The sequence below is a fragment of the Erinaceus europaeus genome, chromosome 6 (assembly GCF_950295315.1).
Source record: "Erinaceus europaeus chromosome 6, mEriEur2.1, whole genome shotgun sequence".
Lineage (NCBI taxonomy): Eukaryota > Metazoa > Chordata > Mammalia > Eulipotyphla > Erinaceidae > Erinaceus > Erinaceus europaeus.
In genome coordinates this window covers 31,858,022-31,879,791 of record NC_080167.1, presented here as the reverse complement: position 1 = coordinate 31,879,791, position 21,770 = coordinate 31,858,022, and the positions used below count along the sequence as shown (strand labels likewise).

General features: G+C 38.3%; 2 protein-coding genes and 1 non-coding gene across 5 annotated transcripts in view; 1 reads left to right on the top strand and 2 right to left on the bottom strand.

Moving 5' to 3' along the window:
* TSNAX (translin associated factor X) overlaps positions 1-21,770 on the top strand; it is a 44,392-nt gene that overhangs the window by 8,221 nt on the left and 14,401 nt on the right. For all 3 annotated transcript variants that reach the window (XR_009550212.1, XM_060192001.1, XM_007538361.3), the window contains exons 3-4: positions 1,160-1,274; positions 8,204-8,334. Coding sequence is in view for 2 of the 3 variants with exons in the window: in XM_060192001.1 (XP_060047984.1) it covers positions 1,160-1,274; positions 8,204-8,334 (246 nt within the window). In the remaining variant the exon portion in view is untranslated. The remainder of the gene's footprint in view (positions 1-1,159; positions 1,275-8,203; positions 8,335-21,770) is intronic.
* LOC132539043 (small nuclear ribonucleoprotein E-like) lies at positions 3,457-4,633 on the bottom strand (the record flags this gene model as incomplete). Its single annotated transcript, XM_060192654.1, is given in 4 exon segments — positions 3,457-4,224; positions 4,227-4,252; positions 4,254-4,304; positions 4,602-4,633. Coding segments are annotated over 4 exon segments (189 nt in total), but the record flags the coding sequence as incomplete, so codon positions are not given.
* Positions 14,718-14,824, bottom strand: LOC132539132 (U6 spliceosomal RNA). The gene has a single exon (XR_009550438.1). It is a non-coding gene; the product is annotated as a U6 spliceosomal RNA (small nuclear RNA).

The following is a 21,770-nucleotide window of genomic DNA, read 5'->3' as shown; positions in this document are numbered from 1 at the left end:
AGCTTCTCAACATAGATGTATTTCTAAGGTGGAGCCCCTGTTGCCCATAGGGTGAACGTTAGTTTTCTTTAAGATTCAGCTCAAGAAAACTGTCTCTTTGAAACTTTCTGATTTTTCTCACATGCATTGCATTCATTCATTATCCACCCATCAGTCCATACAACTGGAAATACATGTAGATCATCTATGCTTTAGCTTGTATTATATAGAAGAAAAATATGATTCCTGTTTTACTGAACCTTTTTTGCATGTTTCTTATAGCAGAATTTATTAATTGTATGTTTACTTCTGTTATATACTGGATTTTATTTCTTGAGTTTAGGAACAGTCTTAATTTTATCTTTACAGTCGAATTGACAGTGGTCATTGATTTATTCACAGATCATTGTTTTGAAAAATTATAATATAATCATTATTTCAGTAATAAAACAGCTGTATTCAGGTCTTTGTTAGCTACTAATTTTATTTTATCTAATGTTTATTATTACTTACTCAAGTTTGGTTTTTTCAGTTCATGGAAAATACATCTATCTCCCCCTTCACTCTGTCTCTATCCAATTGAAAGAAAGCAAGCTCTACTAGGTGCTTCCTAGAAGTTAAGCAACTTGCTGTGTTCCCTTCCCAGGGATAGGTAACTGTTCCCAGGTTAGGTAACTAGAAAGATTTATACTGGATGGTTATTATAATATGTACATCTCATTGTTAGTAACTGCATATGAAGATCTAGTTAAAGGCAAACATATATGCTTTTTTTTCTTTTGGTTGTGGTTGTTGTTTTGGTTCTCACTGGGAATTCACTACAGGCCATCTTTTTCAGACAGAGAGAGAGAGGTGGGGAAAGACACTATAGAACCAAACTGCTTCCAGTGTGGTAGAGACTGGGCTTACTCTGAGTTGCATAAATGGCAATGCAGTCACAGTATCCAGGTGAACTATTTTTATGGCTCAAGACAAAAATATCTTGATTAGTGCTGGTCTTTGATTTTTTTAAGTCCTTTAAATAAGGTGATAATAATGTATTTATTCTCTTCATTTTTGTAAGACTAAGTAATAATTGCTTTAACATGTGTAGAAATGGTATTGTTTGACATGCTTCAGTTACATAATATGCATGCTTTAATACAGAATATGCATAATTATGGTTATAATGTGTTCTTAGCATTTCAGCAGGAACTTGATGCAAGGCATGATAAATATGAAAGGCTTGTGAAACTTAGCCGGGATATAACTGTGGAAAGTAAAAGGACAATTTTTCTCCTTCATCGAATTACAAGGTTAGTAAATAAATACCTTTAAAATTCCTTAGTACTTGGGTATGTTCAGACTATAGTTAATATATATCTTTATGTGTGAATATAGTGATTTCTTATATATCGATAACTAGCTAAATTAACTGTTGGAATATTTTGTGAACCATTAGTAGAATGTAGACATTAAGAATAAATATTTTAATTAAAACAAAGAAAATTTATTTTATTTTTCTCCTGTATAGTAGGGGGGGTGTTAATGGTTTAGTTAACAGTAAAATACTGTTGGTAGATTTGTAATATTTCTGTTTTCCACATAACACTACCTCCATCTCCCAGATCCTCCTCCACCATCATGTTCCAGGACCTGAACACTTCCACTCACCCCAGAGTCCTTTATTTTGATGCAGTATACCAAAATCCAGTCTGCTTTGTGTTTTCCCTTCCATTCCTGTTTTTCAACTTCTATCTATGAATGAGATCATCCCATATTCATCCTTCTCTTTCTGACTTAAATCTCTTTAACATGATTCTTTCAAGCTCCATCCAAGATGAGGTAAAGAAGATGAATTCATTATTTGCAGTATATTCCATTATATAGCACAACTTTCTTAGCCACTTATTTGTTGTTAGATACCTGGGTTGCTTCCAGGTTTTGACTGTTACAAATTGTGCTGCTATGAACATAGGTATACACAGAACTCTTTGGATGGGTGTGTTTGGCTCTTTAGTATATATCCCTAGGAGAGGAATTGCCAGGCATCATGGGATCTAGCCTTCTGAGAGAGTTCTCCAGACTGTCTCCCACTGGGGCTGGGCTAATTTGTATTCCCACCAGCAGTGTTAAAAGAGTTCCTTTACCCCCACAACCTCTCCAACATTTGTTACTGTCATTTCTGATATATGACTTTCTCACAGTGGTAAAGTGGTATGTCATATTGTCTTTATTTGCATTTCTCTGTAATTAGTGATTTGAGCATTATTTTATATGTCTTGGCCCTTGGCCCTTTGTATATTTGGTGAATATTCTGCCCATATGCTCTTCATACTTTTGGATAGGTTTTTTTTTTTTTTTTCTGAGTTTGGTGAGCTCTTTGTATATTTGATATTAACCTTTTGTTCGATGTATGACATGTAAAGATCTTCTTCCAGTCCATAATGAGTCTCTATTTGGGTGATTTTTTTTTTCTTTTTTGCTGTGCAGAAGCTTTTCAATTTGATGAATTTCCATTGGTTTATTTTTGCTTTTATTTTCCTTGTGAATAAATTTGTGATATTGACAATGCCTGTAAAACATAGCTCCAGAAGAGTTCTGCCAATGTTTTCCTCTTAATATTTGATAGTTTCTGGTTTAACATACAAATCCTTGATCCATTTGGAGTTTATTTTTGTGTGTGGTTAGATGGTGGTCCAGTTTCACTCTAATTCTTCCAGCATCCTTTGGTGAAAAGATTCTCCTTTTTCCATTTAGTATGTTGGGCCCCTTTGTCAAAAGGGGATGTCAGTAGGTATGAGGGCTGATTTCTGGGCTCTCAGTTTGTTTCTACTTGTCATTGACTCTATTTTTGTTCCAATACCAGACAGTTTTGTTAAAAATAGCCTTATAGTATAATTTGAGATCTGGGAGTGTGATGCCTTCAATTCCTCTCTTTTATCTTGTGATTGCTTTGTTAATTCTAGATATTCTCTGATTCCAGATAAACCCGTATAGCTCTTGGATATTGACAGTTGTTTTAATATTATTTTTATCTCTGAGTTGGAGCTTAAAAGCCTTAAGAGGCTTAAGAGCCTCTTTTGTTCTTTTTCTTCCCTGTAGGCTATGAGAGCCTGAGGGCTTTTAAACTATAAGTAGGCTTCTTAGCTTAATCACTGACTTGTGACCAAGAGATAAAGCAGGGTGGGGCAGAGATAATCCAGTGGTTATGCAAAGAGACTCTTACAGCCCCACCGCTAGGCCACAGAGGTATAGATCTTTTCCTGAGTTTCCTGTTAATTCTCTGTCCCCTGGCATCAGCACAAGGCCTCTCCCACGCTGCTCCAGATTCTGAGGGTAGCAGCAATGGAGACTCACAGTTGCATTTGTTGATTCTTAGGGGAGTCCTCTCCTCCCATCAGCTGTTGTTTTGTTGGTGAAACAGACTGGAGGTGGTGTCTCAACTGGCAAACTGCCAGTTTTTAGTGCTGGTGGACTGTTACCAGCCACTTAATCTCTCCCTAGGCTCCCCTCTGTCCACAAGCCACATGTGTTTGCACTCACTGGTGATTTGTTGGGTTTCTGAAGTCGTTCTAGTCCTGTCTTGTTGCAGTCCCAGGTGGTCTTCTTTGGTATGCCTAGTTGACCCGGGAGAGGAGAGAAGAGAAACACAGCTGCTGCTACTCTAGCCCCATCTCCAGAAGTGCCCTGTAGTTTTCTTTTCTTCTTCTTTTTTTAAATAAAAGCAGCCCCACAGCATTTATTGTCATCTGGTTAATAATAGAGTAATCAAAACAATATGAGCAAATGTTTTAGAAACATATGTCCTAAAAAAACAACAATACGGGAGTCAGATGGTAGCACAGCAGGTGAAACACACGTGGCACAAAGCGCACATGGCATGAAGTGTAAGGACCGACATAAGGATTCCTGTTCACGCCTCAGCCTCTCCACCTGCAGGGGAGTCGCTTCGATGAAGCAGGTATGCAGATGTCTATCTTTCTCTTCCACACTCTCTGTCTTCCCTTCCTTTTTCCATTTCTCTCTGTCCTATCTGACAATGACGACATCAATAACAGTAATAACTACAACAATAAAAAACAAGAGCAAATAAATAAATATAAAAAATTTTAAAAACCACAACAAAACAAAACAAAGAAGTAAATGCACTGTTTTCTCAACTATTCCTCAGTATCCATCATTTCTAGTTGAACACATTTTGCAACAGAGTAATATTATTTCCTTTTAACATGATCTGACCCAGCTGCTTTTTTGACTTTGTTTAGAATGAATCTCTTCTGCATCATCTAATCCCCTCTATCAACATATTTACTTGCTCATAAAGCCATACTTGAATACGAGATCTATTTTGCAAGTATCTGAACATAAGGTTCTGCACCAGCCGTTATGCAAAAAATAACAGCAGAGCATAGATTTTGTTCCCAGAGTGCTCGATGCTACCCCACCCAACTAGACACTCACTGGGGCCTCCTAAAGGGCTTGATCCCCAGCCTCCCAACTGTTATCCTCCTGAGTTTCCATGGCGCCATTGTCTTCCTCCTGCAGAGTTGAAACACAACTTCTGCCTCCCTGCAGACCCGGCTAAAGCTCACCCCCAGCACTCACACCCAGACAGCCTTCCTGTAGCCTCTTCCCTCTGCTTTTCCCTTTGTAGTTTCCTTCCTTCTTTCCTTCTTTCCTTCCTCCTTCCCTCCCTCCCTCCCTCCCTCTTCCTTCCTTCCATCCATCCATCCATCCTTCCTTACTTCCTTCCTTCCTTCCTTCCTTTCTTGTTTTTCTTTTGTTTTAGTTTTCTTTTCAATTGGATTTGTATCACTGAAGATGCCTTTATAATTTAGATGAAAAAGAGCTCTGCCATTATTTTCCTCTAAGTATTCGATAGTTTCTAGTCTAACATCCAAGTTCTTGATTCATTTGGAATTTACTTGATTCAGATGTGTCTGGTGAAATATAGTGGTTCAGTTTCATTCTTCTGCATGTTTAAACCCAATTTTTCCAACACCATTTGTTGAAGAGACTCTCCTTTTCCCATTTAATCATCTGGGCACCTTTGTCAAAGATTTGATGTCTATAGGTGTGGGGGCTTACTTCTGGTCTCTCAGTTCTACTCCACTGGTCAGTGTGTCTGTTCATGTTCCAGTACCAAGCAGTTTTGATGACAATGGCCCTATAATACAATTTGATATCTGGGAGTGTGATGCCTCCAGTTCTGTTCTTTCGTCTCAAGATTGACTTGACAGTTCTAGGTCTTTTCTGGTTCCAGATAAACATCTGTAGCTTTTGTTCCTTCCTCTTTTTCCCCCGCCCCCCTCTGACAGACCAGTAATATGTATATCACTTCTTTTTCAAGGTTATCTCAAATGTGTCTGGTGTTGTTTTCAGTTTTTCTTAATCTTTTTTAGTTCTCTTACTTCTTTCCTAGTTTTCTTTAATCCATCATTGATTTTGCTAGTATGTTTTCTGCCTCAGTTGTTCTGCTCTTCTTTTCCTCAGTTCCATTCCCTAGTTCAGTTACTGTGTTAACTTGCTCAGTTGTTTTATTAGCTTGTTCAGCTGGTTGTGCTCTTAACTCAGCTAGTTTTGCTTTTAGTTCTTTAGTTACCCCAGGACAGCTCCTGCTTTCTCTCAGTGTCATCTGGTGTTTCCTTGTTCCTGCTAATATTTCCCTCAAAGGCTTTGGTTAGTGTTTAGATGTTTTCATCATTTTTATTTGTTTCTGGCTAGTTGGGATTTTTTTTTTTTTTTTTTAATTCTGGGCTTCTGTCCTGGCTCAAGACTGTTGAAGTTTATTTTTTTTTCTATATCATATTAGTTGGTGTCTTTTATAACTTGTGTCCTGAGTGTTTACCTATGTGTATTTACACAGATATTTCCTTAAATGTATTTATCTCAGTGCAAGATGTATGGGTAGAGGTAGGTCAGTCCAATCGAGCAACTCCCAAGTAACAGAACAATAAATCCCAGTCCACAAGTTTCTTACAATAGTCTACCACACATGTGGGGATTGCCACAGAAGCTTGGGTCAGAGTTTTAGATTCTGTTTGTAGGAACTGTAGTTGTGCCATACTTTCAATAGACACTGAACCCTCATTGCAAATGTAGACCACATTAGGTTGTAGGTTCTGGCTGTGCCTGAAATCTCTGGTAAAAAGCTCTTGAAGGTGAGGGGTTGGCTGTCTGAAACTCCAGAAAAGTTAGGAAAGGGACATTGTGCTTTCCTATAGAGGCAGTAGCCTGTAGAGACTGATGCTGCTGCTTAGATATGGAGCAAGGTGATCTCTGGCTATTGGTTCCAGAACCAACACCTTGTCACATTATGTTGTTACATTATGTTGTTATGCTACCTTGTTATGTGGCTCTGGAGTGAATGATGATGTGCTTTAGAGGGTAGCACCCTGCTTCCGGTAGATGAGAGGTAGGGTGGGGATTGCTGCTACAAAGGCAGGTGGGTCTCCTGTGTACAAATTGTAGAGAAATAGACAAACCAACCACTTCTAAAAAACAAATAAAGAAAACCTACTACAACAGTAAAAAGAGCACACGTAGTGAAGGAATAAATAGACTAATAGAACATGTACATACTTTTAAGGGGGAGACAGAGACAAACAGAAAACACAAAGCAACATACCTGCATATATACTCAATGATGGTGGTAGTGATAGTATGTAAAGGCTGAGAACGAGACAAACAACAGACTTTTCCCCTTATTACTAGTTGGGGACACCATTGGTTTCATGAAACTTCTCCAAGTCCCCAAAGTACTTGTCTTTGCAAGGATCTGCAGCAATAGTGAGTGGCTGGAGCTACAGTTCTGGGTGTGGCTACCTGGTTGTTTCAGGGAGTGGACCAAAAACTTGCCAGGTTGCCTCTGGCCTACTCTGCTTACCCCCCCCCCCCACATGCTTGCATGTTCATGCACATGCTTACATTGTGTTCTGACTGGATAGTAAGAGTGTTTTGAAAGTATGCCTTCTCTTTTTTAAAAATTTTTAAATTTTATTTGTAAATTAAAAAAATTATTTATAAAGTGAAAAATACTGACAAGACCATAGGATATAAGAGGGGTACAATTCCACACAATTCCTGCTAACAGAGTTCCATATCCCATCCCCCCCTTGAAAGCTTTTCTATTCTTTATCCCTCTGGGAGTATGGACCCAGGATTATTGTGGGGTACAGAAGGTGGAAGGTCTGACTTCTGATATTGCTTCCCCACTGAACATGCGCTTTGGCAGGTTGATCCATACTCCCAGGACAGGCTTTCTTTTTCAAGGATTCCTTCTCAGGGTTGCAGTCCACTCCTTTCTCACTGCCACTAGAGCTGTTGTTGTCTCTAGGTCCTGTTGGCCTTGTTTTCTCTGAAGTCTAGGCACAGTATTGGGGCTAGGATAGGCTTGCAGAAGACTGCACTCTGGGAGGTTTAATTCCCTGGCCTTAGATGATCACAAGTTCACTGGAATCCACTTCTTAGCCCTGCTTTCAGTTTACTCCCCCAGATGTTCTGCAGAAAGCTATTGGCTGACAGTGCCTTACTCTAGATAGCATGCTTAAGCAAGATCATAAAGGTGTTGTTGGGTACCCTTTTTTTTTGTGCCCTGGTACACTGTGGGTTCTAAGATAGCAGCAACCAACTTTTCTGATTCTAGCTGTCTACGACAGTTCACATGAAGCTTTTTCCTGATAGAATCTACAGTGCAGTTTACTTCTGACATGTGGTTAATCAGGTTCTCAGTTGGAGGTGCAATGCAGCTTACCTCTGGAATGTAATCTTTGGAAAACTTGACTTTCTGGCTTCAGGGCTTGGGGGCTGGGGAAGGCAAAAAACTCAACAGGTCACCTTTTTCCCATTCAGTGTTCTTAGTTGTTCTTCATATGTTCACATATGTTGCAAGTTTCCTGTGTGATTTCCCTGCATTCCCTTCTCTGAAATGCATTGTGTTTTCTGTAATCTTTCAGGTCAAGAAGATCAAGATCTGAAGAGATTTCTTATGCAGAGCTTCCCCTAGGCTTGCCTTCATGCAGGCATCTCCTACACATACATAGTTTAATTGCTTTTTTTTTTTTTGTCTAATAGTATATTACAGTATTTCATATATTTGTACATATTTTTAAATAAAGTATAACCATGGATTTAAGATGTATTCAGGTACATTCAGTGTTTATTTTAGTACTCTGATAATTAGTATTAATTTCTAGTATCAATCTGGCTGATGTTCTAAAAGTTCTAAATATCTTGACTATAGTGCACCTGATATGGAAGAAATACTGGCTGAATCAGAAATTAAATTGGATGGTGTCAGACAAAAGATATTGCAAGTAGCTCAAGAACTTTCAGGAGAAGACATAAATCAATTCCATAGAGCCATTACTACAGGTAAGTCTAGGTTAACATCAGTAGTAACATTTGTTTTATATTGTGTTGCATGATTTATGGGTTACTTGCATTAATTTATTAAAAGTTTTTGAAAAATTCATTTTTAAAAGTGGAAACTTTGGAAAAATAATGTAAAATTAATGCAAAAAACTTACTTTTTCAGTGTAGTAGTAGCTCTAGATTTTAATAAAGTAACTGAGAAAAGAGACTTAATATAATGAGCTCCATTCTTGAGTGTATAGGGTGTAAGTCACATTCCACTATGGATCTGTTTCAGTGGTGACTTGGATTGTCATTTGGGCTCAGTGCCAGCACTACAAATCTACTGCTCTTGGTGGTCATTTTCTCCAGTTTTTTCCCTTTGAAAATAATTTTTTTTATATTTATTGGATAAAGACAGTCAGAAATTGAGTGGGGAGGAGAACGGAGAGAGAAAGAAAGATACCTACAGACCTGTTTCACCACTTGCAAAGCTTTCCCCTGCAGGTGGGGACTGGGGGCTCTAATCTGGATTCTTGCGTATTGTAACGTTCATTCAACCAGGTACATCGCCACTTGGCCCCTCCCTTTTTTTTAAATAATTTTTTTCTTTATTGGGGCAATTAATGGTTTACAAACAACAGTAAGATACAGTGGTTTGTACATGTGTAACATTTCTCAGTTTTCCACATAATAGTTCAACTCCCTCTAGGTCCTCCTCTGCCGTGTCACGTTCCAGGACTTGAAACCTTCACCCCACCCCAGAGTCTTTTACTTTGGTGCAATACACCAAAGCCTGTATAAGTTCTACTTTGTGATTTCTTATATTTCAACTTCTTTTTAAAATTAATAATGATTTAATAATGATCAACAAGATTGTGGGATAAGAGGGGTACAATTCATATAATTCCTACCACCAGAGTGCCAAAACTCAATTAGAATTTTTCTTATTATTTATCCCTCTGGGAGTATGGACTGAAGATCTCTATGTGGTACAGAAGGTGGGAGGTCTGATTAATGCAATTGCTTCTCTGCTGGACACAGGCCTTGATAGGTTGATCTATACTTCTTTCTTTTTTTATTTGACAGGACAGACAGACAGAAGTTGAGAGTGGAGGGTAATATAGAGAGGTAGAGAGAAAGACAAACACGTGCAGACCTGCTTCAAGGCTCATGAAATATCCCCACCTGCAGGTGGGGAGCAGAGGTTTTATCCTTGGTCCTAGCGCATGGTAATATGTGCATTTAATCATGTGTGCCACCACCTGGTCAGTGGTAATTCTTAAGTTTGATGTTATATGCATAAAGGAAAGTGAGTGAGCCCAAACATCTTCCACACATTGGGAACTTTAGGGGTAATGCAGTGTTTGTTTTTTTTTTTTTAATTTGATAATAATTTTATTTTATCAAGTAATGCTATAAGATGTGAAAACATATTCAAAGAAATATCTAAAGAACAGATATGCAGTAGGACATCAGGATACTGAGATAAAATAAATAACAGATGCAAATTTGGATAATGTCTTAGGCACTACCATGAAAAGTTTGAAAAAAAATGTGTATCTAAAAAAGTTCATGAAGCACTGGGTCTTGTTGATTATCATTATTTAAAAATTAGTTTAATGCTTAAAGTGTTTTATTTTTCTTTATTATTTTTTTAGTGGAGTTCACTGACAAGAGATAGCTGTGTAATTTCGATGAATAATTAAAAAGACTTGTTGGGAGGTGACTAAACAACTAGAGTGCAAGAGTTATATGTATGAGATCCCAGATTTGATACCTGGCACTGCCTTTGCTGGATTGATGTTCTGGTTACTTGGGGGTGGAAGTTAGGGGCAGGGATTATTGGGTTGAAACCTGCTAGAGAAAACTTAGAATATTTAGAAAATAGAAAAAGAATATTTTTAGTTTGATCTCCATAGGATTACATAGTCATATACACTTGAAATTTCATCAAACTATACACTTAGGATTTTCAAATTTTACTATATGTTATTTATAATTAATTATTTTAACAAAAAATTGGTGATTGATTTTTTTTTTTTTTTTTGGAGACCAGTGTTACATAGAGATGATCTTTGTAATCTCTTCATGGGACTTTTGGAGTTCAAATATGTGCTGAGTTTAGAAAAAACATTATTATTCATTTTAATGAATCTGTGTCCAAAATCCTTGTAGGGAGATTTCTCTTAGTTACTCTTATTTCTGTTTTTTTCCATTTTTTAGACTTGTGATTAGTAATAGATTAAATTGTGATTGTGTATGATTCCATAATACACCCACCACCAAAGTTCTATATCCTTACTCTCCTACCTCCCAAAGATAACCATTATAGTTCTCAAAAGTCTTAGAAATAGTTTGCTTGCTTCTGACTCCTCTACCCCAAGTTCATATGTGTCAGATCTCTAGATTCCACATATTAGTGAAACTATCTGGTAGTTGTCTTTCATCTCTATTTTGTCTCAAAGGAAGATCAACTTTAATTTTTTTAAAATTTGTAATTATTAGGGTACAAGATATAGTGTATAGTTCCACTATATCACATGCATCACTGAAGTTCTAAATCCCCACCCTCCCTCTTCCTAAAGATAACAACCATTATTATCACAAGCCCTAGAAACAGTTTACTTGCTTCCCCCCACCCAAGTTCACATATATCAGATCTCTAGATTCCAAACATGAGTGAACCCATCTGGTAGTTGTCATTCATCTCTTTACTTATTTTGTTAAGCATAATCACTTCCAGTTCCATTCATTTTGTCCAAATATAATTTTTTTTTCTTGGTTGCAGAGTAGTGTTCCAGGGAATCTATATCCTATAACTTCTATTGTTGGGCATTTTGTTGGGTATTTATGCAGCTTCTACTTTTTGGCTATTGTGAGTGGTGCAACTGGGGACGTAGGGGTGCATATGTCCCTTCAATTTAGTGTTTCAGTGTCCTTTGGATAAATCTGTAAGCGGGGTTGCTGGATCATCAGATTACTCCACTTAAAATTTTTTTTAAATTAATTAATTAATTAATTTTAAGTAAATAGGATTTATTTCTTTAGTGCTTTAGAAATAAGCATATAAATAAATGTATGTTTTTTTTTCTTTTTTTTTTATTTAAGAAAGGAGACATTAACAAAATCACAGGATGGGGGGGTACAACTCCACACCATTCCCGCCACCCAATCTCTATATCCTGTCCCCTCCCTACTAGCTTTCCCATTCTCTATCCCTCTGGGAGCATGGACCCAGGGTCGTTGTGGGTTGCAGAAGGTGGAAGGTCTGGCTTCTGTAATTGCTTCCCTGCTGAACATGGGTGTGGACTGGTCAAACCATACTCCCAGTCTGCGTCTCTCTTTCCCTAGTAGGCTGGGTCTCTGGGGAAGCGGAGCTCCAGGACTCATCGGTAGGGTCTTCAGTCCAAGGAAGCTAGGCCAGCATCCTGATGGCATCTGGAACCTGGTAGCTGAAAAGAGAGTTAACATACAAAGCCAAACAAATTGTTGAAGAATCATGGACCCAAAGGTTGGAATAGTGGAGATGAAGTGTTGGGGGGGTACTCACTGCAAACTCTAGTATACTACTGCTTTCAGGTATATATTTGCCCTGGTTTATGGATACGTGTGGACATATGCTCTATATCCTGGAACCTGGTCTATATCTAGGTTTTGGGACTTTGTTAGGAAGTGAACCACCTGGGATGGAGTTAGAGAATACTATGAAAGGAAAGGTCTCACCTGAGTGATGAAGCTGAAGGGTTGTCATTCCACACCTGAAGTCTCTGGACACAGTCTGAAGTGAAGCATGCTGGCGTGGCACTTGTGTTGATTAGGTTGTGATCAGTGGATGCAATATTATTTGATAAGAATTGGGAGAAGCATATGGAAAAGTGGGCCCTACCCTAGGGTACCAGGACAGGGGGAAGTTTAGGCTCTGTAGTGTAAATGTGAGGTTCCTGCTGTCTTAGGGTTCAAGAAAATGGATAGTTACTGTTATCATCATATTATTTGGTAATTGGGTTTACTTTGAAAAGTCCCTTTGTTAGACCTACAATTTTCCCCTCTCATATTAATTAAATAGTGATTTATATGACTACAATTTAATAGGTGTGTACATAAACACCATTCCCATCACCAAAAGATTGTTTCCCATCCCACCCACCCACCCCCACTCCCCCGCCGGCCCAGAAAGCCGCATGTCCATCCTCCCCCTCACCACAGGGTTTTTACTTTGGTGCCCTACTTTTAAATTTATTTATAAAAATGGAAACACTGACAAAACCATAGGATAAGATGGTACAACTCCACACAGTTCCTACCACCAAAACTCCATATCCCATCCACTCCCTTGATAGCTTTTCTATTCTTTATCCCTCTGGGAGTATGGACCCAAGGTCATTGTGGGATGCAGAAGGTGGAAGGTCTGGCTTCTGTAATTGCTTCCCTGCTGAACATGGGTGTTGACAGCTTGATCCATACTCCCAGCTTGCCTCTCTCTTTCCCTAGTGGGGCGAGGTTTTGGGCAATCGGAAGTCCAGGAGGACACATTGGTGCGGTCATCTGTCCAGGGAAGTCTGGTTGGCATCATGCTAGCATCTGGAACCTGGTGGCTGAAAAGAGAGTTAACATACAAAGCCAAACAAACTGTTGACTAATCATAACCTAAAGGCTGGAATAGTGCAGATGAAGAGTTGGGGGGGTTTAATTTCTTTATTGGGGGATTAATGTTTTACATTTGACAGTGAATACAATAGTTTGTATCCCTCTGGGAGTATGGACTCAAGGTCATTGTGGGATGCAGAAGGTGGAAGGTTTGGCTTCTGTAATTGTTTCCTCGCTGAATATGGGCATTGACTGATCGATCCATACCCGCAGCCTGCGCCTCTCTTTCCCTTGTAGGGAAGGACTCTGGTGAAGTGGAGCTCCAGGACATATTGGTGGGGTCACCTGTCCAGGGATGTCTGGTCAGCATCATGCTAGCATCTGGAACCTGGTGGCTGAAAAGAGAGTTAACATAAAAAGCCAAACAAATTGTTGAATAATCATAACCTAAGGGCTGGAATAGTGCAGATGAAGAGTTGAGGGGGTTTTAATTTCTTTATTGGGGGATTAATGTTTTACATTTGACAGTGAATACAATAGTTTGTACATGCATAACATTTCTCAGTTTTCCACATAACAATACAACCTCCACTAGGTCCTCTGTCAAACTTTTTGGACCTATACTCTCCCCCCCCACCCTCCCCAGAGTTTTTTTTTTTTTAATTTCTTTATTGGGGAATTAATGTTTTACATTAAACAGTAAATACAATAGTTTGTACATGCATAACATTTCCCAGTTTTCCATATAACAGTACAACCCCCACAAGGTCCTCTGTCATCCTTTTGGACCTTATTCTCCCCTACACTCCCAGAGTCTTTTACTTTGGTGCAATATACCAACTCCAGGTCATGTTCTACTTGGGTTTTCTCTTCTGATCTTGTTTTTCAACTTCTGCCTGAGAGTGAGATCATCCCATTTTCATCCTTCTGGTTCTGACTTAACCTCACTTAACATGATTTCTTCAAGCTCTGTCTAAGATGGGCTGAAAATGGTATCACCATTTTTAATAGTTGAGTAGTATTTCATTGTGTATATATAGCACAACTTGCTTAGCCACTCATCTGTTGTTGGACACCGGGGTTGCTTCCAGGTTTTGGCTATTACATATTGTGCTACTATGAACATAGGTATACACAAATCTTTTTGGATGAGTGTGTTGGGTCCTTCGGATATATCCCCAGGAGAGGAATTGCAGAATCATAGGGTAGGTTCACTTCTAGCCTTCTGAGAGTTCTCCAGACTGTTCTCCACAATTTAAGGCAATTTTAAGAGCTCAGTTTATCTGTGCATAGAAATTTGATTGAGATTCGCTTATTAGCAAAATTATTGAAAAAGTAACCTAGGATATAAAGACCTGAAAGCCTTTGGAATAATGAGAGCTTAATTAAAGAAAAGGTATAACTTAAAATTAAATTGATGTATTTGTGAGTGAGATTAATTATGTCTTAAGATGTTAGTTAAGGTAAAGCCAATCGCTAAAACATTTTGATGACTTACCAAAACAGGGATTATTTCTTTTTCATGAATTCCAGAGTCTGTTGAGGTGGTGGCTTGAATATAGGACTTTGCTCTTGGCCAGTATGACTTCTAAGATGAGCCAGGGCATATGCGTATATATGCTGTTGTATAAAAGAGCAGTGTAGGAATGTGTCCAAGGTTTTTATGGGTGAAACCTGGAAGGAACATTGATCAATTCTGTCTTTACCTACCTTTACTTATGTAGTCACATGAGAATGAGACATATGGTCTTACCATGACATGGCTAATGAAATATATTTGTTGAGTAGTGCTGACAAGTGTTTTTTTTTTTTTTTTTAATATGGAACGTTTTTTGATTTTGCGTGTCATCCTTGCGCATGGGCCATGCTAATCTTCTCTGTATCGTTACAATTTTAGTATATGTGCTGCCGAAGTGAGCACCTGACAAGTCTTTTTTAAGGGATTACTATGGATAGCAATTAAGCAAGGTAGTAAGACAATGTGATCCTATATTACATGAGTTAAACCGCAGAAAGGGCAAATACTAGATGATCTCACTTACAGATAGTACATAAGAAGCAAGGGGTGAAAAAGAGGCTATACAGGGTGAAGCTTGGATGGACTGTATTCTAGCAAAGAACTTTGAACTGGGATGGTGGGAGGGTTGGGAGGGTGGAGGGGGCGTATCATATATCCAGTGAGGATAGTGCAAAGGGACTTCGGTTGTTGGTGGGAATAATATGAAGACATCTTTCACGGAGGCTAGTGACTGCCCTATAAGTCACTATTTCCCCAATAAAATGATCCTTTTTATTTTTTTCAGTGTCCCTAAATAAAATTTTATTTAGAACATGGTCATTTTTATTTATTTATCTATCATATATGGTTATTTCTGAACTAGAATGGCAGAGGAGTAGATATGCTAGTGACTATGGCCATCTCAATGTTTAGTGTCATTGTACATAATGCTACAAATCACAATTATAAAAGTATTTCAGTTGCTGCACATATCAACACAGTGTAAACTTTAATTTATTTTTTATTATCAGTGCATTACCCCTATATAAAAATAAGAAAAGAAATGAAGACTTCAGGTCTAATGTGGATCATCTTGTCATCAATTTAAAATATATGAGATGATGTGTTAAGTTGCCACTGTTTACTGTAGTAAATGACCACATAGGTGACTTGAAACAATGTACATTTCTTCTTTTATAATTCCAGAAGCCAGAAGTCTGAAACCAACGTGTGGGCAGGGCTGCTTTCCCTTCAGAGACAAACTCTAAGGAAGACTCTTTGTTTCTTTGCTTCTTGTCATATTCTAGAGCTTCATTCCTTACATACCTTAGCTGATGACCCTCATTCCACCCTCACAGGCAGCAGCAGAGAATCTTCCAACCATCCTCCACTAACATCATCATACCACTTTCTTGTCCTTCAACAGTCAAATCTTCCTCTGCCTCCCTTTTGTAAAGACACTTGTGATTTAGGGCCCACCTGGATAATCTCCCTATCTTGAGGTCCTAACTTAATGACACTGCTCTGCAGAATAGATCCTTTTTAAGTAATAGATAAAAGAAAATGTGATCCTTTGGTACTAGGAGGTTCCAGAGTCATCTTTGGCGGTAATTAGATCCCCATATTATGTTTAACATTTTTTTTTCATTCAGGTTACTTTTTTAAAAAAATTTATTTCTTTATTGGGGAATTAATGTTTTACATTCAACAGTAAATACAATAGTTTGTACATGCATAACATTCCCCAGTTTCCCATTTAACAATACAACCCCCACTATGTCATTTATCATCCTTCATGGACCTGTATTCTCCCCACCAACCCACCCCAGTCTTTTACTTGGGTGCAATATGCCAATTCCATTTCAGGTTCTACTTGTGTTTTCTTTTCTAATCTTGTTTTCAACTTCGGCCCGAGAGTGAGATCATCCCATATTCATCCTTCTGTTTCTGACTTATTTCACATAACATGAATTTTTCAAGGTCCATCCAAGATCGGCTGAAAACGGTGAAGTCACCATTTTTTACAGCTGAGTAGTATTCCATTGTGTATATATACCACAACTTGTTCAGCCACTCATCTGTTGTTGGACACCTGGGTTGCTTCGAGGTTTTGGCTATTACAAATTGTGCTGCCAAGAACATATGTGTACACAGATCTTTTTGGATGGATATGTTGGGTTCCTTAGGATATATCCCCAGGAGAGGAATTGCAGGGTCATAGGGTAAGTCCATTTCTAGCCTTGTGAGAGTTTTCCAGACTGTTCTCCATGAGGCTGGACCAATTTACATTGCCACCAGCAGTGTAGGAGGGTTCCTTTGACCCCACACCCTATCCAGCATTTGCTGCTGTTACCTTTTCTGATGTATGACATTCTCACAGGAGTGAAGTGGTATCTCATTGTTGTCTTTATTTGCATTTCTCTGACAATCAGAGAGTTGGAGCATTTTTTCATGTGTTTCTCGGCCTTTTGGATCTCTTCTGTGGTGAATATTCTGTCCATGCCCTCTCCCCATTTTTGGATGGGGTTATTTGTTGTCTTGTTGAGTCTGGCAAGCTCTTTATATATGTTGGTTATTAAACTCTTATCTGATGTATGGCATGTAAAGATCTCCCATTCTGTGAGGGGTCTCTTGGTTTGGGTAGTGGTTTCTTTGCTGTGAAGAAGCTTTTTAATTTGATGTAGGTTTATACTTGCCTTCGTCTTCTTTGTAATTGGATTCGTTTCATTGAAAATTTATGCGGAAAAGAGTTCTGCCAATATTTTCCTCTAAGTATCTGATAGTTTGTGGTCTAACATCCAAGTCCTTGATCCACATGGAATTTACTTTTGTATTTGGTGAAATACAGTGATTCAGTTTCATTCTTCTGCATGTTTCAATCCATTGTTTCCAACATCATTTGTTAAAGAGACTCTGCTTTCCCCATTTAATAGTCTGGGCCCCTTTGTCAAAGATTAGATGTTCATAGGTGTGGGGCCTCATTTCTGGATTTCTGGGCTTTCAATTTTTTAAAAAAAATATTTATTTATTCCCTTTTGTTGCCCTTGTTGTTGTAGTTATTATTGTTGTTGTTGATGTCATTGTTGTTGGATAGGACAGAGAATAATGGAGAGAGGAGGGGAAGACGGGGAGAGAAAGATAGACACCTGCAGACCTGCTTCACCACTTGTGAAGCGACTCCCATGCAGGTGGGGAGCCGGGGGCTTGAACTGGGATCCTTGTGCTTTGTGCTGCCTGCGCTTAACCCACTGTGCTACCGCCCAACTCCCTGTTGCGCCGCCTGCGCTTAACCCACTGTGCTACCGCCCAACTCCCTGGGCTTTCAGTTCTATTCCACTGGAAAGTGTGTCTATTCATGTTCCAGTACCAAGCAGTTTTGATGACAATGGCCCTATAATACAGTTTGAAATCTGGGAGTCTGATACCTCCGGTTCTTTTCTTTTTTCTCAAGATTGTTTTGGCAATTCTAGGTCTTTTCTGGTTCCAGATAAACATTTGTAGCATTTTTTCTATTCTCCTAAAAAATGTGCTTGGGATCTTGATGGGGATAGCATTAAATTTGTAGATGGCTCTGGGTAATATATTCATTTTGATGATGTTAATTCTTCCAACCCATGAACATGGAATATCTTTCCACTTCTTTGTGTCTTTTTCAATTTCCTTGAGTAGCGATTCATAATTTTCAGTATACAGGTCTTTCACTTCTTTGGTTAGGTTTACTCCTAGATATTTTATTGTTTTTGTTGCTATAGTAAAAGGAATCAATTTCTAGATTTCAATTTCTTCTAGCTTAGTGTTTACATAGAGGAATGCCACTGACTTTTGAATGTTAATTTTGTAGCCTGACACCTTACTGTATTGCCTGATGATTTCCAAAAGCTTCTTGCTGGATTCCTTAGGTTTTTCCATGTATACTATCATGTCATCCCCAAATAAGGACAGTTTGACGACTTCTCTTCCAATCTGTATTCCTTTAATTCCTTGCTCCTGCCTGATTGCTATGGCAAGAACTTCCAACACTATGTTGAATAGTAATGGTGATAGTGGACAGCCCTGTCTAGTACCTGATCTGAGTGGAAATGCTTCTAGTTTTTCACCATTGAGTATGATGTTGGCTGTAGGTTTGCTATATAGAGACTCCACTATCTCTTGAGGAATTTTCCATCTATTCCCATTTTTCTAGTGTTTTGATCATAAAGGGATATTGTATTTTGTCAAAGGCTTTCTCTGCATCTATTGATATGACCATGTGGTTTTTGGTCTTGCTTTTGTTGATGTGGTGGATCACATTGATTGATTTATGTATATTAAACCAACCTTGCATGCCAGGGATAAACCCCACTTGGTCATGATGAACAATCTTTTTGATATACTGCTGTATCTGGTTGGCTAGAATTTTGTTCAATATTTTCACATTTATGTTCATCAGAGATATTGGTCTGTAGTTTTCTTTTTTGGCTATGTCCCTGTCTGCTTTTGGTATCAGGGTGATGTTGGCTTTATAGAAGCTGGCAGGGAGTATTCCAGTGTCTTCAATCTTCTGGAAGACTTTTAAAAGTAGAGGTATTAGTTCTTCTTTGAAGGCTTTGTAGAATTCATTTGTAAAACCGTCTGGTCCAGGACTTTTATTTTTGGGGAGATTTTTGATAATTGTTTCAATTTCATTAGCTGTCATGATATGTTGAATTTCTGTGGTGTCTTGTGATATCTCCTCTTTCATTTACTATCCGATTTATTTGGGTCTTCTCCCTTTTTTGTTTTGTGAGTCTGGCTAAAGGTTTGTCGATTTTGTTTACTCTTTCAAAGAACCAACATTTACTTTCGTTGGTCTTTTGTATGGTTTTCTTATTCTCAATGTTATTTATTTCTGCCCTAACTTTAGTGATTTCTGTCCTTCTGGTTGCTTTAGGGTTCCTTTGATGTTTTTCTTCTAGGTCTTTAAGATGTGTGATCAGGCTGTTTATTTGTGCTTTTTCTTGTTTCCTAATGTGTGCTTGTATAGCTATGAACTTCCCTCTTAGGACTGCTTTAGCTGTGTCCCAAATATTTTGATAGCTTGTGTCTTCAATTTCATTGAAGTCTTGACACATTTTGATTTCTTCCTTGATTTTCTCTTTGACCCAGATGTTGTTAAGAAGTTTACTGTTGAGCTTCCACATTTTGGCACTGTTACCAGTCTTTTGTTGATTGTTAAGTGTTAGTTTAATTCCAATGTGGTCTGAGAAGATGCTTTCAGTGCTCTTGAATTGGCTGATGCTGTCTTTGTGGCCTAATATATGGTCTATCCTTGAGAATGACCCATGTGGATTTGAGTAAAATGTGTATTCCAGTTTCTTGGGATGAATGACTCTGAAAATGTCCAGTAGTTCTAGTTTATCTGTCTCTTCATTTAGCTCCCTTATGTCTTTATTGATTTTCTGCCTGGATGATCTGTCAAGTTGAGAGAGTGGGGTGTTGAAGTCCCCTACTATGATTGTGTTGCTGTTAATATATTGCTGTAGCTCTTTCAGTAGAAGTTTTATGTATTTAGATGGCTTCTCATTGGGTGCATAGATGTTAATAATTGTTAAGTCGTCTTGATTGACTGATCCTCTGAGCATTAAGTAGTGTCCATTCCTGTCTTTTTAAATCTTATCTATTTTAAAATCTATCGTGTCAGATATGAGAATAGCTGTTCCTGCCCTTTTTTGTGGGCCATTGGCTTGTATGATAGTTTTCCATCCTTTCACTTTAAGTCTGTGTTTGTCTTGTTGAGTTAGGTGGGTTTCCTGTAGACAGCATATTGTTGGGTTGTGTTTTCTGATCCATCTTCATACTCTGTGTCTTTTAATAGGTGAATTCAGGCCATTGACATTTATTGTTATCAAAGATTGAATATATTTTAACGCCATTCTTGTAGAGTTTTAGAGTGTTTTGATATTATGTCCTATTTGTGGTGGTCTGGTTGTTTATAGGAGACCTTTCAGAACTTCTTTCAGGGCAGGCTTGGTGATAGTTGATTCCTTCAACTGTTGCTTGTCTGAGTTTTTGATGCCTCCATCTAGTCTGAATGACAGTCTAGCAGGATATAGTATTCTTGGCTGAAAGCCTTTCTCATTGAGCACTCGATAGATATCTTGCCATTCTCTTCTGGCCTGTAGTGTTTGTATGGAGAAGTCTGCTGCTAATCTTATGGGTTTTCCTTTGTAGGTGACTCTTTGTTTTTCTCTTGCATCCTTCAGGATCCTTTCTTTATCCTTATTCCTTTTCATTCTAAGTATGATATGTCTTGATGTCTTTAGGTCTGGGTTAATTCTGTTTGGGACCCTCTGGGCTTCTTGAATCTTTATGTCTTTTATGTTATCTAGACTAGAGTAGTTTTCAGCTATTATGGCCTGGAAAATGCTTTCTTCCTCTCCTTCTCTTTCTTCCTTTGGTATGTCCAGAATACGTATATTGTTTCTTTTGAAGTCATCCCATAGGACTCTGTTGTTGTTTTCAACATCTATTAATCTCTTTTTGAGATCTCTTACTTCTTTTTTAGTTGTCTCTAATTCATCCTCAATCTTGCTAATTCCGTCTTCAGCATCATTGATTCTATTCTCTCTGCCCTCTACTGTTTTCTGGAGTTCATCTATTTTGTTGCCCTGTTCTGATACTGTTTAGCTTGTTCAACTAGTTGCGTTCTTAGCTCAGCGATTTCAGCTTTCAGCTCTCTAATAACCATGAGATAATTAGTATTTTCTTCCATAGTCTCATATGTTGTTCCTGTATTTCTGATTACAATTTTTTCAAATTCTTTACTCACTCCTGTTATTATTTCCTTAGCTAATGTTTGGATGTTGAACTCATTATTTTGTGCTTCACCCTCTGGAGGACTTTTAGCTGGACTCTTGTCCTGGTTTGATTCTCCAATATTTCTTGTTGTTTTAACCATTTTATATATTATGTTATGAGTTCCCTTTATCAGTACTTTTCAAATTACTGATCACTATTGCCTGGATTGACTTGTGTCTAAGTAAGTTAATTAAAGGTATCACAGTGGTGGAAGTTAACAGTTGTTTCAATAGTATTTTAATCTCTGAGTTGGAGCTCAGTGGTTTAAAAGCCCCCCCCCCCTTTTTTCTTCCCTGTAGGCCTGAGGGCTTTTAAACTATCAATAGGCCTCTTAGCCTAATCACTGACTCCTGACCAAGAGACAAAGCAGGGTGTGGTAGAGATAGTCCAGTGGTTTTGCAAAGAGACTTTCACAGCCCCTCAGCTATGCCACTGAGGTATAGGTCTTCTCCTGAGTGTCCTGGTTAGATCTCTGTCCTCTGGTGTCCCTCTCTGTCGCTGTTCCATATTCTGAGGGCAGTAGCAATGTAGACTCAGAGTTGCACTTGGTGAG